An 18,785-nucleotide genomic window follows, 5' to 3' on the forward strand; every position below is an offset into this window, starting at 1 on the left:
TTTGGCTATCATTTTGCTATCTTCAGCTGCCACATCAGACTGATGAACAAGTGATTGAATGGAAGTCTTGGACTCACTTAGCAATTTCACATGGGACTACAATTTTCTAAGATACTCTGCCAGATCTTTTGCTAAGGTATGAGAGTGGTACTAGTTGTGCTTCACACACAGATCGTTTCACAGACACACCAATTTCCACTAACCTTTGCTTGTCATCATTTGTGCATTCTCGTTTGAACTGAGAGTGCAACAGCCCCTGCTTCCTCAGAATTTTCCGAATCTTGTTATTAAACAACGGTGGGTCTTTTCCGTCCTTAATCCACTTACTACGCACATAATTCTCCAAACCACAATTTACAATCTGCATAAACTTTGCCCGTAATTCCTCTGCATCCATCTTACTGGAACTAAATGATGCCAATTCACTGTACAAATGATCTGCTAACAACTGCTTCGTCTCAAAAGGGATACAAGATGAACGTCAACAAAAGCAAAATGAGGAGAATGGTATGGAGTCAAATTAAATCAGGCGATGCTGAGGGAATCAGGTCAGGAAATGAGACACTTAAAGTAGTAGATGAGTTTTGCTATTTGAGGAGCAAAATAACTGATGATGGTCGAAGGAGAAAGGATATAAAATGTAGACTTGCAATGGCAAGCAAAGCATGTCTGAAGAAGAGAAGTTTGTTAACATCGAGTATAGATTTGAGGGTCACGAAGTCTTCTGAAACTATTTGTATGGAGTGTAAGCATGTATGGAAGTGAAACATGGATGATAAATAGCTTAAACAAGAAGAGAATAGAAGGTTTAGAAACGAGGTGCTACAAAAGAACGCTGAAGATCAGATGGGAAGATCACATAACTAATGAGGAGGTACTGAACAGAATTGGGGAGAAGAGAAATTTGTGTCACAACTTGACTAGAAGAAGGGATTGGCTGGTAGGACATGTTCTGAGGTATCAAAGGATCACTAATTTAGTACTGGAGGGCAGTGTGGAGGGTAAAAGTCAGAGGGAGATCAAGAGATGAATACACTAAGCAGATTCAGAAGGACGTATGTTGTAGTAGGTACTTGGAGATGAAGCTTCCACAGGATAGAGTAGTATGGAGAGCTGCATCAAACCAGTCTCTGGACTGAAGACCACCACCACCACCACCACCACCACCACCACCACCACCACCAAGACGTTGCTCATACACCTCCTACGTCTAAGTTCTTTGACTGTAGCCTACATGTTTGTATGTAAACACAGTGTATTTCATGAGTGCACATCGCAATAGTGAGATATGCAGTTAAACTTTATAAAACTGAAATATGAATGTGAAAATGATAACAAAAAGTCCAACTAAGTGGAAAAACTGGCACGAAAGCGTAATTACAATAATGATGCTTCACCTTCACGTAAATACAGATATATTTTCGACAAATGCTGCCTTGCCACTTACAATTGTTCCACTTGGATCTGTTTAGTCGCCAGCAAATAATTATTTTTTTTTTTTACAGTGATCTCCAGCAATATAAACATGTACATAGCTGAGGACAGGTACAAGCCTGAAACTGGTCGTATGACGAATAGATAATCTTTTATTGTGACTGGAAGCAGAAATTTTTCTACACCCTAAGAAGGTTTTTTGGCTGGAAGCTTACTAGTCTAACAGTATTTTTGTTATACCTGTCTGCATCTCAATATCTCTACTATATGGTGACTAGCAATCTATCCTTTTCATTATACAATACTGTAATCATTCCATCCTGGATTTTCCATTGTTTAAAGTTTTAATTTATGCGTACCACAGACAGCATAACAGGTCTAACATGTGAACAAGAGAGTATATGTCCATTTTAATGGAGCTGATGTAGGAATTATATGCCCATTCAGTTTTGTAAACAAACTGTGTGATTTGAGAGCCAGGTACAGCCAACAACAACCACTGGAGAATGCTGCAATTGTAAACTATGATGAGTAGGAAGTTGCATGTGATGCACCAACTCATTTCTAAAATGTGCCCCAACCACGATGAAAACCACATTTGGGCTACTTCATAATAAGTAACACGTCCTGTGTGAAAACAGCTTCATATTTTGCATTCTGCTTAAGACGTGGATCACACAATTGGTTTGACTTGTTAGATAGTTGCTATCAAATGATATGAATCAAAGAACAATTAAATAGACCAATGATTACATTGTGAGTATCTCTTGTGGCCTGTTCAATTGTTCTTTGATTCAAATCATTTGGTGGTGATATCTAACAAGTCAAAACCACTATGCAATTCGAGACTGGAAAAAATCAATAAAAGAATTTCGTAAACGTAAGCGGTTTATGGCTTCAGGGAAATTACTTGTCAGTATGACTATCATCAAAATATTGTGGTTTCTCAACAGTGGCACCTGGCTGAAGATTTGAAAGCTTTCACCAATACAATCTATATTTAAAAGGACAATGAGAACAGTCAGACAGTCAGAATATTATGTAATTACAATAGATTTACCACAGAGGCACAATAAAAATAAAGTACCATAACATATTCCTATAGGAGCAACCTGCCTCCATAACAAAGATTATTAACAAATGCCTATATAGTGGCACTTTACTCAGAGGTAAGAATGTTTTAATCCTGGTGGTGGATGAACAGAAGGAGAGGCTGTGGCATAAAGTTCATGATCACTACTCACTGTGACAATGTGCTGGATTAAATTCAAAACCTCTCCACAGTGTATAACGAAGTGAGGGCACAGAACATTGTCAATGGTGACCTGTCAACCAGACAGGGCTCTCTCAGCACATTTGTGAGGAGCAAATTGTGCCGGTACTGGGCTTCGGGCTCTGTATTCCCTACATCCATAGCATCATCATAAATCTAACACTACACTGTACAAGCTCTCATCACAGTCACTCACGACACAGACACACACTTAACACTTCATAAAATGTCAGAGGAAAGTAATGGCAAACCACTTCTACCAAGACCTCACCGAGGATAGTGAAGCAAGTTTCCCCGTATCTACTCTCCTATGATCATTTTCCGAGTACTGGACTACTTTGACTTCTGACCTACAGCACTGACTTTCACCTATAGTGCCACCTGCCAAATTCAATCAAATTTACTGCAACAGTGGACAGTGCAGTGAATAAATAAATTTAAATTATACAAAACTGTGCATACATGGACAACAAAAGGCACGCATACCTGTTCGTGCAAAGTTCCCCATGGCAAGGACACCTGTTATCTGCAGATCTTCATCATCTGATTCGATCCAGTTTATCATGGATCTGAAGACATCACCACGACCTTCTGCATATAATACATTCATACTGTCATCTGAAAAGAAGTTAATAAAAATATACATTCAAATAACTCTCACAGAATCACAAGTCACTCTTTCCCATAAGCAACATGTCATAAATAAGCTCACTGAACAATAAATTGGTCACCCCAGTGCAGACACACAGACGAATCGTTAAGCCTTTACAGATGGCACAGCAATCAAGTCATGTGTTCAACCATGCACACACCACCTCTACTGAGCATCAGTAGCAATCGTGAGCCATTTATGTTTTGAGTGGACATTTATATAAACACGGGAAAATGTAAGGATGTGACAGAGTTGCAAAAAGGGGCAGTTGTGTTTGGCTGTGGTGTAACACACGTGGCCACGAAACACATCAGAAATGTGGATGCAAAAAGATCCTGACCAAGGGACCAGAGATGAGCTGCACGGTTGTGAATCAAAGTTGCTACCCATCCCAACAGGTATTGTTGCAAGCAACGAATGAAGGTCCATTCTAACCTGTCAGTGAGAGAACAATGGGATGGGAAATGTATGCAATGAACATTTGGAGTCAGTCACTGTGCACGAAGCCATCACTCGCACCTACTTTCTGAGACAACAACAGCAAAGTTCATCATGCCGGATGAATATGTGACTGGTTTTCTGAACACTTCTCCACCCTATTACATTTTGACTCACCTGCAAAATAATATGACTTTAACTACACAGAAAATCTGTGGGAGATGTCGGAATAGCACACAAAGTGATGACATCAGCACACCCACACTGGGAGCGAATAATTTTTTGTCTGGTGAGCTTACATTGATAGTATGTGAAGCAGCAACTAATTACATTCAGCCTACTGCAGGCAATCTTTTAGAGAGGTATTTGCTCCTATAAAAAGTGTCATCACTTTTACAATAAAAGCTATCTACATCTACACAATGCTCTGCACACCACCATACAGTGCGTGAAGGAGGATACTGCACTACTAGTCATTTCCTTTCCTGTTCCACTCACAGCTAGAGTGAGGGGAAAAATGACTATATATATGCCTCCATATGAGCCCTAATTTCTCGTAGCTTATCTTTGTGGTCTTTACGTGAAATGTATGTTGTAGGCAGTAGATTCATTCATCAATCAGCTTCAAATCCCAGCTGTCTAAATTTCCTCAATAATATTCCGGAAAAAAATATTCTTCCCTCCAGTGATTCCCCTTTGAGTCCCAAAAGCATCTCTGCAATACTTGGAAGTTGTTCGAAACTACCAGTAACAAATCTAGCAGCCCACCTCTGAACGCTTTGATGTCTTCCTTCAATCCAACCTGGTGCGGATGCTGAACACTCGTGCAGTACTCAATAACATGTTGTACCAATGTCCTAGATGCAGTCTCTTTTACAGGTGAACCACACATTCCTAAAATTCTCCCCATAAATTGAAATCAACCATTTGCCTTCCCTACCATAGTCCTCACATGCTTGTTCCCTTCCGTATCACTTTGCAACCCACGGCCTGGATATTTAAACTACATGACTGTGTCCAGTAGGACACTACTTATGCTGTATCGGACACTACCAGTTTCTACTTCCTACTCATCCACATTAACTTACATTTTTCTACATTTAGAGCCAGCTGCCATTCATCACATCAACTGGAAATTTTGTTTAAGTCATCTTGTATCCTCCTACAGCCACTCAACTTTGACTCCCTCCCCAACACCACAGCACCATCAGCAAAGAACAAAAATCTGAAGAATTAACAGTGCTCAGTGGCGTGAAAATGCAGAAGGCAATGGAAACCACTGTATAGAAGACAAAACAGTTCACAAGTAAACAGCTTCATGTCAGTGTCCAACAGGCGCTATATTTTGGCAAGCGACCACATAACTATGATCAAGTATGCTTGATGAACTGACTGTTTAGGGGCCATGTTAGAAAGCTAGAAAATCAGAAAAGAGAAATAAAGGGCTCAATCTAAATATAGTGCGAGGAGGGGGGAAAGGGGGGGGGGGGAGTGAAGGGAAAGAGGTAAGTATTTTGGTCAGACGAATATCTAGTAATGTTAACAGCAGCAGAAAATGGTATAATGGCAAGTAGATTCCTTTATGAATACGAAGGTAGGACAAGAGTGAGTTGCTGTGAATATTTCAGTGATAGGATTGTTCTCATCAGAATCAACAAATAAACTAATGCCTACAACAGAGGTGCAAGCATACATGCCAAAGTCACAAGCACAAGATGAAGAGTTGGAGTAAGCATATGAGTGTACCAGTGGAAAAATCCTCCTGTCAGGGCACAAAAAAGGTGAATAGAATTCTCTTTAAAAAAAAACTCTTACAGAAAAGTGAGGAACCAACTGTCTTGATCCTCATTCTGCCTTCCTCACCAGAAATTTTGGCATTTGAACATATTCACACTCTCTTAACACAGAACATTCCAAATCCTTTTACACAGTTTGTCTTCGTAGTTAGGCCTTCATACTCACTTCCACTGTCTATGTGTGTCTCTCCCACTCTCTCCTTTTCCTCTCACTGATTTACAGTGGAACTGCCCATTCTCTACATCGAAGAAGCAACGACAGAAGTAAAAGAAGGGTTCAGGACTGGGATTAAAATTCAGGGTGAAAGAATATCAATAATAAGATCCACTGATGACACTGCAGTACTCAGTGGAAGCGAGGAGGGATTACAGGAAATACTGAATGGAATCAAGAGTAAACCGAAGAAAGATGAAAGTAATAAGAGGTAGCAGAAATGAGAACAATGGGAAATTACCACCAAATTTGGGGACCACGAAAGACAAAGTGAAGGAATTTTCCTACCTTGGAAGCAAAATAACACACGATGGATGAAGCAAGGAGGATGGAAAAAGCAGACTAGCACAGGCAAAGAAGACATTCATGGTCAAAAGAAGCCCACTAGTATCAAACATCGGCATTCATTTCATGAAGAAATTTCTGAGGATTTACATTTGGAGCACACCACTATATGTAAGTGAATCACAGTCTGTAAGAAAAACTGGAAAAGAAGATAATTAAAGCATCCGAGATCTGGTGCTATAGAAGGATGTCGAAAATTGGGTGGACTGATTAGATAAGAAATGGGGCTCCAGGTTTCTACAGAATTGCCAAGGAAGGAAGATATGGAAAACAGTGACAAGAAGAAGGGATAGGATGACAGGAAGTGTTAAGACATCAGGAAATAACTTTCACTGTAGTAGAGGGAGCTGTAGAGGGTAAAAACTGAACAAGACAGACAGACATTGGAATACTTGCTACAAATAACTGAGAACATAGGGTACAAAAGCTGCTCTCAGATGAAGAGGTTGGCATAGGATAGGAATTCACAGTGGGCCACATCAAAACAGTCAGAAGACTGATGGCAAAATAATAATAATAATAATAATAATAATAATAACAATAATAATAATAATAATGAGTGAATGGTAAGAGGTACGGATTTTGGTCAGACGAATATCTAGTAATGTTAACAGCAGCAGAAAATGGTAAAATGTGAAGGTAGGACAGAGGGTGAGTTGCTGTGATTATGTTTATTTCAGCACTATAATAAAAGTTACACAGCGAAATGTATGCTAGAAATCTGAATGGCTGTTTATTTCAGCACTACAATAAAAGTTACACAGCAAAATGTACGCTAGAAATCTGTATGAATACATATTGAGATTCCACAATTCTTATGGAGCCGAAACAGGTCCACAGCAAAATGCAAGACTGAATGCTGTCTAGTTGTGTTGCGAGTAGATGATGCTGTAAGAAAACTTTATAACTGGAACATCAATGAAAGGTGAATCATTCTAGCAACAATACAGGTGGAAAAAGGGAAAAATCCACTAACATAAGAGGCTTCGACAAACATAGGATGGGTGAATAAGCATCTATGGAATGGTGAAGCTGGTTAGCTGCTTGTGTGTTGTGCTGAACATGTATGAAAAACGGCTGAAGGACAGTGAAAGCAGGAGCAGGAGGAAAGATGTCAGACATCCACACCTCTTCACAGAAGTGGAGCTTGGAGGCTTGCTGATTATGTAAAGCAGGATAGGTAGCAGTATACGGCTGATCTAATGACAGAGTACAATGCCGGTGTGGATCAAGTGTTTCAGCAGACAACGACTATGTGTTTCCATGTTGACCCAATAATTTTCAGTGGGCCCAGGATCTTTGGCATCAAACCACAGATCAATAGAAACAAGTTTCCCAGTCAAACACCAGGTCTACAGTTGTCATTCAGACGGACAGTTGCTCGAAACATTCACCATATCACGGTTCACAATTTACAGGCATGGCATGACCTGCGAAAAGACATCTGTTGCTACCGAGCGAGGTGACGCAGTGGTAACACACTGGACTCGCATTCGGGAGGACGACGGTTCAATCCCGCGTCCGGCTATCCTGATTTAGGTTTTCCATGATTTCCCTAAATCGCTCCAGGCAAATGCTGGTATGGTTCCTTTGAAAGGGCACGGCCGACTTCCTTCCCCATCCTTCCCTTATCCGATGAGACCGATGACCTCGCTGTTTGGTCTCTTCCCCCCAAACAAACCAAACCAACATCTGTTGCTACATTCTCTGGAAACTTACCAAGGACTTATTGAATCGATGAAACACAGAACTGTGCTGTATATAGTTTTCCAAAGGAGGAGCAACATGTTAGTAAGCAAGTGATCACACAATATTTTACTCAGGAGTGTATGTCGCGACAATTAAGATTACATGCCAGAACGGGATTCAAACACTATTATTTGTTTACATTTCTTTTAGCCTTGTTGAAGAGTAGCATGGAAAGAGGAGGTAATCAGCTCTACATCTATACAAGCTGTCATATGTTATTGTTGTGGTCTTCAGTCCTGAGACTGATTTGATGTAGCTCTCCATGCTACTCTATCCTGTGCAAGCTGCTTCATCTCCCAGTACGTACTGCAGCCTACATCCTTCTGGATCTGCTTAGTGTATTCATCTCTTGGTCTCCCTCTATGATTTTTATCCTCCATGCTGCCCTCCAATACTGAATTTGTGATCCCTTGATCCCTCAGAACATGTCCTACCAACCGATCCCTTCTTCTAGTCAAGTTGTGCCACAAACTCCTCTTCTCCCCAATTCTATTCAATAGCGCCTCATTAGTTATGTGATCTACCCATCTAATCTTCAGCATTCTTCTGTAGCACCACATATCGAATGCTTTTATTCTCTTCTTGTCCAAACTATTTATCGTCCATATTTCACTTCCACACATGGCTACACTCCATACAAATACTTTCAAAAACGACTTCCTGACACTTAAAACCATACTCAAGGTTAACAAATTTCCTCTTCTTTAGAAACACTTTCCTTGCCATTGCCAGTCTACATTTTATATCCTCTCTACTTCGACCATCATCAGTTATTTTGCTCCCCAAATAGCAAAACTCCTTTACTACTTCAAGTGTCTCATTTCCTAATCTAATTCCCTCAGCATCACCCGAATTAACTCAACTACATTCCATTATCCTCGTTTTACTTTTGTTGATGTTCATCTTATATCCTCCTTTCAAGACACTGTCCATTGCGTTCAACTGCTCTTCCAAGTCCTTTGCTGTCTCTGACAGAATTACAATGTCATCGGCGAACCTCAAAGTTTTTACTTCTTCTCTATGGATTTTAATACCTACTCCAAATTTTTCTTTTGTTTCCTTTACTGCTTGGTCAATATAAAGACTGAATGACTTCGGGGATAGGCTGCAACCCTGACTCACTCCCTTCCCAACCACTGCTTCCCTTTCATGTCCCACGTCTCTTATAACTGCCATCTGGTTTCTGTACAAATTGTAAATAGCCTTTCACTCCCTCTATTTTACCCCTGCCACCTTCAGAATTTGAAAGAGAGTATTCCAGTCAACATTGTCAATAGCTTTCACTAAGTCTACAAATGCTAGAAACGTAGGTTTGCCTTTTCTTAATGTAACTTCTAAGATAAGTCGTAGGGTCAGTATTGCCTCATGTGTTCCAATATTTCTATGGAATCCAAACTGATCTTCCCCGAGGTCAGTTTCTACCAGTTTTTCCATTTGTCTGTAAAGAATTTGCGTTAGTATTTTGCAGCCGTGATTTATTAAACTGATAGTTCGGAAATTTCACGCCTGTCAGCACCTGATTTCTTTGGGATGGAATTATTATATTCTTCTCGAAGTCTGAGGGTATTTCCCCTGTCTCATGTATCTTCCTCACCAGATGCTACAGTTTTGTCATAGCTGGCTCTCCCAAGGCTATCAGTAGTTCTATTGCAATGTTGTCTACTCCCAGGGCCTTGTTTCGACTTACATCTTTCAGTGCTCTATCAAATTCTTCACGCAGTATCACATCTCCAATTTCATCTTCACTTACGTCCTCTTCCATTTCCATAACACTGCCCTGAACTATGTCGCCCTTGTATAAACCCTCAATATACTCCTTCCACCTTTCTGCTTTCCCTTCTTTGCTTAGAACTGGGTTTCCATCTGAGCTCTTGATATTCATACAAGTGGTTCTCTTTTCTCCTAAGGTCTCTTTAATTTTCCTGCAGGCAGTATCCATCCCACCCTAGTGATATATGCCTCTACATCCTTACATTTGTGCTCTAGCCATCCCTGCTTAACCATTTTGCACTTCCTGTCGATCTCAGTTTTGATACGTTTGTATTCCTTTTTGCCTGCTTCATTTACTGCATTTTTATAATTTCTCCTTTCATCAATTAAATTCAATCTCTCTTCTGTTACACAAGGATTTCTACTAGCCCTCGTCTTTTTACCTACTTGATCCTCTGCTGCCTTCATTATTTCATCTCTTAAAGCTACCCATTCTTCTTCTACTGTATTTCTTTCCCCCGTTCTTGTCCATCATTCCCTAATGCTCTCTCTGAAACTCTCTACAACCTCTGGTTATTTCAGTTTATCCAGGTCCCATCTTCTTAAATTCTCACCTCTTTGCAGTTTCTTCAGTTTTACTCTACAGTTCTCAACCAATAGATTGTGGTCGGAGACCACATCTGCCCCTGGAAATGTCTTACAATTTAAAACCTGGTTCCTAAATCTCTGTCTTACCATTATATAATCTATCTGAAAGCTTCTAGTATCTCCAGGCCTCTTCCACATATACAACCTTACACAAATTCTTTACAGACAAATGGAAAAACTGGTAGAAACCGACCTCGGGGAAGATCAGTTTCGATTCCATAGAAATATTGGAACACATGAGGCAATACTGACGCTACGACTTATCTTAGAAGCTACATTAAGAAAAAGCAAACCTACGTTTCTAGCATTTGTAGACTTAGTGAAAGCTTTTGACAATGTTGACTGGAATACTCTCTTTGAAATTCTGAAGGTGGCAGGGGTAAAATAGAGGGAGTGAAAGGCTATTTACAATTTGTACAGAAACCAGATGGCAGTTATAAGAGACGTGGGACATGAAAGGGAAGCAGTGGTTGGGAAGGGAGTGAGTCAGGGTTGCAGCCTATCCCCGAAGTCATTCAGTCTTTATATTGACCAAGCAGTAAAGGAAACAAAAGAAAAATTTGGAGTAGGTATTAAAATCCATAGAGAAGAAGTAAAAACTTTGAGGTTCGCCGATGACATTGTAATTCTGTCAGAGACAGCAAAGGACTTGGAAGAGCAGTTGAACGCAATGGACAGTGTCTTGAAAGGAGGATATAAGATGAACATCAACAAAAGTAAAACGAGGATAATGGAATGTAGTTGAGTTAATTCGGGTGATGCTGAGGGAATTAGATTAGGAAATGAGACACTTGAAGTAGTAAAAGAGTTTTGCTATTTGGGAAGCAAAATAACTGATGATGGTTGAAGTAGAGAGGATATAAAATGTAGACTAGCAATGGCAAGGAAAGCGTTTCTAAAGAAGAGAAATTTGTTAACCTCGAGTATGGATTTAAGTGTTAGGAAGTCGTTTCTGAAAGTATTTGTATGGAGTGTAGCCATGTGAGGAAGTGAAACATGGACGATAAATAGTTTGGACAAGAAGAGAATACAAGCATTCGAAATGTGGTGCTACAGAAGAATGCTGAAGATTAGATGGGTAGATCACATAACTAATGAGGCGCTATTGAATAGAATTGGGGAGAAGAGGAGTTTGAGGCACAACTTGCTAGAAGAAGGGATCGGTTGGTAGGACATGTTCTGAGGCATCAAGGGATCACAAATTTAGTATTGGAGGGCAGCGTGGAGGGTAAAAATCATAGAGGGGACCAAGAGATGAATAAACTAAGCAGATTCAGAAGGAGGAGGAGGAGGAAATTAGTGTTTAACGTCCCGTCGACAACGAGGTCATTAGAGACGGAGCGCAAGCTCGGGTGAGGGAAGGATGGGGAAGGAAATCGGCCGTGCCCTTTCAAAGGAACCATCCCGGCATTTGCCTGAAGCGATTTAGGGAAATCACGGAAAACCTAAATCAGGATGGCTGGATACGGGATTGAACCGTCGTCCTCCCGAGTGCGAGTCCAGTGTGCTAACCACTGCGCCACCTCGCTCGGTGATTCAGAAGGATGTTGGTTGCAGTAGTTACTGGGAGATGAAGAAGCTTGCACAGGATGGAGTATCATGGAGAGCTGCATCAAACCAGTCTCTGGTCTGAAGACACCACCACCACCACCACCACCACCACCACCACAACAACAACAACAACAACAAAAACAACCCATTTCAATAAGATTGGTTTTGTTTTGCTTTAGGGTGCAAAACATAACTGGGGTCATACGCGTCAAAACTATAGAACACACACAGAGAGGAGTTAAAAAAATGAGTATACATCAGTCCCAAATGACATAATACAAGACAGCTAAAAACAGGCATGTGGAAAAACAGCTAAAAAAAAAAAAAAAAAAAAAAAAAAACACCATACTGAAACGGAGGTCCAACACTAAAAATGAAATGGCCTTTGCCAAACTGCTTTGATGAATGAAAAGTAAAACACGGTCGATAGCATGTGCATCATTTGCTAAAACAGCTGATAACCCAGACAGCAAACCCTAGCGGGAATGTAAATGGTTAAAAAATTGGCATTCTATCAGGAAGTCACGGACAGTTAAAATTTGGGCACTATGTGTACAGAGTGGTGGGAGGATAGTGTTGAGACAGCATAAAATGGATGGTCGTGCAGACGCATAAACAAAGCACCCATAGTCAAGTTTCGAACGGACAAGGGACTGGTACAAACTGAGGAGGGTGGTTGGATCAGCACCCCAGGAAGTACCATTGAGGACATATAGGACATTAAGAAATCGAGTACAGCAAGCTGCCAGGTAAGACACATGGGAGGACCAAGAGAGCTTCCTATCGAGCATGAGCCCCAGGAATTTCATAGTTTCTACGAACGGAAGGGCAACAGGCCCAAGTTGTAAAGATGGTGGGAGAAACCATTTGTGCTGCCAGAAATTCATACAGACGGTTTTGTCAGTGGAAAAGTGACAGCCATTGTCGATGCTCCAGGAGTAAAGACGATCAAGACAGTGCTGAAGACACCGCTCAGTGAGACAGGTCTGTGGAGAACTGCAATAGATAGCAAAATCGTGAACAAACAGAGAGCCAGAGATGCCCCGCGGGAGACAGGCCATTAGAGGGTTCATGGCGATAGCAAAGAGGACGGCGCTCAGGATGGAACCCTGAGGCCAACCGTTTTCCTGGATAAAGGTGTCCAAACATGGCAGAACCCACACGCACCTTGAAAACTCAGTATTTTAAAAATGCCTGAAAGAAACAGGGCAGGCGCCCACAGAAGCCCCACGTTTAAAGAGTATGGAGGATACCAGTTGTCCAGCAGATGTCGCATGCCTTCTCCAAATCGAAAAAATACAGCCACAGTCTAGGATTTCTGCAGAAAACCATTCATGACATGGGTGGACAAAGTAACGAGATGGTTAACTGCAGAATGCTGCACTCTAAATCCACATTGTGCAGTCGTCAGTAAACTGTGAGACTCGAGCCACCATACCAGCCAGGTATGAATCATACATTCCATCACCTTGCAAAAGAAACTGGTAAGACAGGTGGGGCAGTAGCTACAGGGAAGGTTTTTGTCCTTACCAGGCTTATGTGTGGGTATGATGGTGGCTTCATGCCAGCGTCTAGGAAATGTTCTCTCAGCCCAGATGCAGTTGTATGTGTTAAGCAGAAAGTGTTTGTCTACAAGAGAGAAATTCAGCTAGCTCTTTTGCTATGCCAAAGAATGCGACAACACTTTGCACACATCTGTTTATATTGAATGCAGTTTGACATCATAGGATGGTGGTTAAATATGCAGAGAGCACGCAGAGATGTGCTCTCCGCGCTTTTAACCACCATCCTACGATGGCAAACTGCATCCAATACAAACAGATGTGTGCAAAGTGTCATCACGAATTGCATCGAGGCATGCCTCAGACCACTAAGGGACTGGGACATGACATGGTAAAGAGGAAGTTCGGGTACTTGAACGTTCTGCAGCAGTAAGGATAACGTTTGTGAGATAGTCCACCTGGTCATCACAAGTGGGGAAATCTTGGTCTTCAGAGGTCGCCAGGGAGGAGTAAAGCTGCCATTCAGCCTTAGGAAGCTGCCATTTGGGTGCGTACACGGATGGGGTAGGAGTCAGTAAGCGGATAGCACACGGGAAATGGTCACTCAAGTAGTTTCAGAAAGAATGGACCACTCAAGATGAGGTGCAAGCTGGGCAGTGCACAAGGAAAAGTGTGCAAGCAGTTGGAAGGGAAAGTGGGTGCTCCAGTGTTAAGTCAGAAGAGGTTAAGTTTGTTAAGAAGGTCAGCCAAGAGGGCACCTCTCTGACAGGCCCTGGGAGAACCCCAAAGGAGATGATGCACATTAAAGTCACCAAGCAGCAAAAATGGGGGAGGTAGCTGGCCAATAAACTGAAGGAAGTCTGCCATGGTGACATCGAATGATGGAGGGACATAAATGGTACAGACGGAATACGTCAGGTGGGAAAGGGAAAGGCAAACTGCAACAGCTTGAAGAATGGTAGTCAGGAAGATGGGTTGACTATGAATGTCTTCCCGTATGAACAGCATAAAGCCCACACGAGATGGAATGCCAAAACAAATTGGTAAGAAATGGGAAAGCTCAAAGCAGTCATGAGGGTGCAATTTCATTTCCTGAAGGCAGAGTACAAGGGAACACTATGATGCTAAAAGCAGCCTTAAATCCTCTTTGTGGGACCAAAGGCTGTGAGCATTCCATTGTAGGACAGTCACGATGAGGAAGAGATGTAGGGTTGTCACCTCAGCGGCTGCCGAGTGACAGCAGGGGAAGAGTCGCTACTACAGGGCGCAGAAGCTGGAGGATCCTGCTGCATGGGGTCCACAGAAACATCAGCTTGCTTGTGCAGTCGGTCTGTGGAGTCCAATGCTGAAAAATGGTTGTCGGTGTGCACCAGCAACACAGAGGCCAGCCACGCTAAGGTATCACACAGAGACACCATCGAAGAGGATCTTTGAGTTGGTGAAGGAGAGGATTGTTTGCCTTTGGTGGACTTCTTCGAGCCTTTCTGGTTAGAGGAAGACTCGGGTGTCATTCGGCTGGAGGGACGGAGGAAGTCTTCATGGGAGTACTCCTCCTGTCCTTTCTGGCCTACCAGTTGTGAAGCTGGTGGCTTCGTCCCTCAAGGTGAGGGTTTGATGGCTTGTTGCACAACTGTACGGGGGAAAGGCGATGCTACCTTGACACTGGGTGATTTCACAACCTCAAAGCTGAATTGGAGGTCACACGTCTGTGTGGCCACGTCCTTCATAGAGCGAGGGGTAACGAGAACAAGGCACCATACGGGAGAACGCAGGGTTTGCAACTAGTCAATAACTTGCGAGCGACTGGGTAAGGCACTTTTTCCTTTACCCGGATCTCTTGAACAGCCCGCTCATCAAGATACATGGGACAATCCCGAGAGGACGCGGCATGGCTGCCATATCAGTTGATACAGCAGGGAGGAGGAGGAGGAGGTGGACAATCGTCCTCTTGCCAATCCCTACCACAGGTGACATTCGGCTGGGTGGCAACAAAACATTCTAGTGTGGTTGAAATTATGACACTGGTAGCAGCGCATCGGGTTCGGAATGTACGGCCAGACTGACAATTTCATAGCCCGCTTTGATCTTGGACAGAAGCACCGCTCTATCAAAGGTGAGAAAAAGAGTGTGGGTGGGCACGAAGGAGGAATCTACCTGTTTCATTACCTGGTGGACAGCAATGACACCCTGATCAGAGAGGTAAGATTGGATTTCAGCCTTGGTTAGACCGTCGATCAGCCTGGTGTAAATTACACCACGGGAAGAACTCAAAGTTCTACAGGCCTCGACACGAACAGGGTACCTGTGGAGAAGCGAGGCAGCAAGCAGATGATGTGCTTGAGAATCAGAAGTGGCCTCCAAAAGCAAAGTGCCATTCTGTAAACAAGTGCAAGATTTCACAGGGCCAGCAACCGTATCAACACCTTTCTGAATAATAAACGGATTTACTGTGGCAAAGGACTGACCGTCTTCAGTACGTGAGACAATGAGGAACTGTGGTGCAGTGGGAAGGGTCTTCAAATCATTAGCCTCATTACGTTTACATTTTGTAGACGACGAGTGGGAAGATGATTGACTCATTGTGAGGAAATCCCCCAGTATTGCCAGGGTCTCCAATGGCACGCTCCTTTCAACTGGGGGCTCCCTTCACAAGGGGGCACACCCACCTTAGGTGACTGTTCATACCTCAGGTCACACCTCCCGAACACCTGACAGAGGGACCATTTGGCAATTTGGGAAGGTTGCAGCTCAGGCAATCACCCCTCCCTGGTCCTGGACTGTACCAGGGGGTACGTGCAAAACCTACCAGTCGACCCGGGGCTGGGAATTACGTGTTACCCAGTCATCTGTTAAGCATCAGATGCATGGGCCGGCCTTCAGGAGGAAGAAGAAAAAAGAGGAACCTGAAATACCAAAGCGGAGGAACGAGAGGAGAAGGGAAACAAAGAAATGGAAAGGGAGCAAAAAACAAAGGTGAGACTGTTCTTACATCAATGACAAAATGCAGAACATTTCCAATAACACTCCAGACATGTTCCCCGAGGAAGGTGAAAAATAATAGCAAGAGGATAGACATGCAGCACAGAAGGGAAAAAATGCTGCAAAGGCTGGGGGCCCGGGGTAGCCAAGCATGAACCTGCCAAAGAGTGGTGAGCTGCCTGGGGGGTATTTCAAAAAGATTTGTTGCATGAAATGATGATAAAATATCAAATGCTTCCATTAATTTCTTTCCTAAACCTTAGTATGAGAAAAACATGATACAAATTTCAAACGACAGTGGAACGAGAAATTTCAAATGAAAGATAAATGTGAAATAAATTGGAAATGAGAGAGTGAAATAAGTGAGAAATAGCAAATGTCAAATGCATGTGAAAGAGGTGAGCATGGACAGGCAGAGAGAGGTGGGGCGGGGGGGGGGGGGGGGGGGGGGGGAGCAGAGGGAACAGAAAGGAGAGTGGGAGATGAGAGCTCTTTTTCCATCTGAATGACCATTCACAATGTTTTTGATTCATGACAAAGCCGACCTAATATGAAAGTGGTACACCAAATCACAATTTCCGAGGATGTGTTTAGGTTGACACCTGATAGCACAGCTTAAACTGCTGTGACATGTTCGAGTGCTTGAATCCACTCAAAGCTATAGCTGCCGTTAACATGAAATGTTTGACTCTAGTGAGCGAGTGACACTATTGAGCTCAGAAATCAGCAATTCTTTGTAATTGGCTGTAGTAATTCTTGAGAGCAAAGCTAGTAATTTTGATGATATGAGTATTTTCTAACAAAATAAGCGAGGGAGGGAGGGAGGGAGGGGTCAGTACTGAAATACTGACATCAGCTGAACAATTTGACAGTATTAAAAACAGAGTATGACTTACCTCCTGTGAGTACGAGAACAATAAGATCACATGCCATCTTCATGAGATTACGTGCTTCTTCACCATCAGCCTCTGGTTTGTGCTTCTCCAGAAGTGTTATGAGCAATTCACACAGTCCTGCCACTGCCAAACAATGCTTTACTTGTTCTGGAACAAAGAAATAGAGGAGAAAGAATATTATTTTTTCCATGCTGCAAGTTTTGATTCAACAAGCACACATACAAACATTATCAGAGAACTGGGCTTAAAAGTGAAAGAGGGGAAAAATTGTTTCCAATATTAAATGCTCCTACTATGTTGCTCAGGAATCAGCAATTCTCTGTAATTTGCTGCAGTAATTCTTGAGAGCAAAGCTAGTAGCTTTAATGATATGAGTATTTTCTTACAAAATAAATGGATAATTATGAGGTAATATCTAGACTTTACATAGATTTGCAGCTTACGCTGTGGTACTCAGCAGACTGTATGGCTCAGAATAGTTTTCAGTGAGGCAACAGAAGCTGCCAATTCTCTGTCATTTGTGAACACACACAACAAAGTACTCTTGGCATAGCAGATAAGAAATGTGATAAACTGGTGATTATGGGAACCACATTTTTTTGAAGCAGTGTCATGAGAAGACATTGTTACAGTGGCATTTGCTGATTATGGGCTAACTTTACAAGTTATCTCTTGGAAAAAATCCAGAATTTACTATTGAAAAATTTATTTCCATGGTATTTTTCAGTTTATGAGTTCAGGCAGAAATAATTATTCAAATTACTGATGCAATATGGGGCAATACAGTCAATATGCACTTCACTTCATGCACAATAGGGTGATACTCCATACTCCTATCCCAGGCACAACTCAGTAACACTATGCTTGATCAAGCTATTTGTGATACGGAAGTGTTGGCAAGCCAGCAAGAAGTTTTAATTCAATTCTGATCTACATTTTCTTTGGAAATACCTACATGAACAAAATACACAACAAAAAATAAATATTTGAGCAGAATGCAAATTATACAAATGAATGTATTCATGAATGTGACAGACAACACTCTGCAGCCGTTTGTCCAGAATATTCAGCATCACATAAAAAAATGTGTAAAACATTGGTATTTGCACATCGGTTGTGGCACAATGGAATTCAATTAAAAGTAGGGAAACCTTTTTGGATCGCACTGTACACTACAGCAGTGACAAATGTTGTATTCCACTGTTGATTGATTAACTGACTGACACATCATGTTCCATAAATCCAAACAAGAAGGAGAGCTGCCAGGGATGTAGAATGAGTCGAATTATACATTAGCAGCTTGGCTACTTCTGAAAAGCATACTAACAACAAATTATGACTAGTGCTAATCTACTCTAACTGATAGTTCTGGCAATTACTTCTACATTGCTGTACATATATATCTGGAAAGAAGAACAGCTACTTTCAAAAAAGCCATTGCACTCCTCCTGCTGTTATTAACTAACATTTGAAACAAAGAATTTCTGTAACTGCACACAGACCACTATTAGCTGTCTATACAGGGTGCCTCAAAGTCTTTATTTGCATTTTCCGTAACATGGTAAGTCTTGTAGGCGATGATGTCTCTGTCGACGAAA

At 42.0% G+C, this 18,785-nt stretch overlaps 1 protein-coding gene across 1 annotated transcript in view; it reads right to left on the reverse strand.

Annotated features, from left to right (window-relative positions):
• Positions 1-18,785, reverse strand: part of LOC126203538 (GTPase-GDP dissociation stimulator vimar) — a 92,847-nt gene that overhangs the window by 26,875 nt on the left and 47,187 nt on the right. Inside the window, exons 7-8 of the mRNA XM_049937862.1 lie at positions 17,188-17,334; positions 3,194-3,325 (exon numbers count right to left, since the gene is read on the reverse strand). Of these exons, the coding sequence (XP_049793819.1) occupies positions 3,194-3,325; positions 17,188-17,334 (279 nt within the window). The remainder of the gene's footprint in view (positions 1-3,193; positions 3,326-17,187; positions 17,335-18,785) is intronic.

The sequence above is a fragment of the Schistocerca nitens genome, chromosome 9 (genome assembly GCF_023898315.1).
Source record: "Schistocerca nitens isolate TAMUIC-IGC-003100 chromosome 9, iqSchNite1.1, whole genome shotgun sequence".
Classification (NCBI taxonomy): Eukaryota; Metazoa; Arthropoda; class Insecta; order Orthoptera; family Acrididae; genus Schistocerca; species Schistocerca nitens.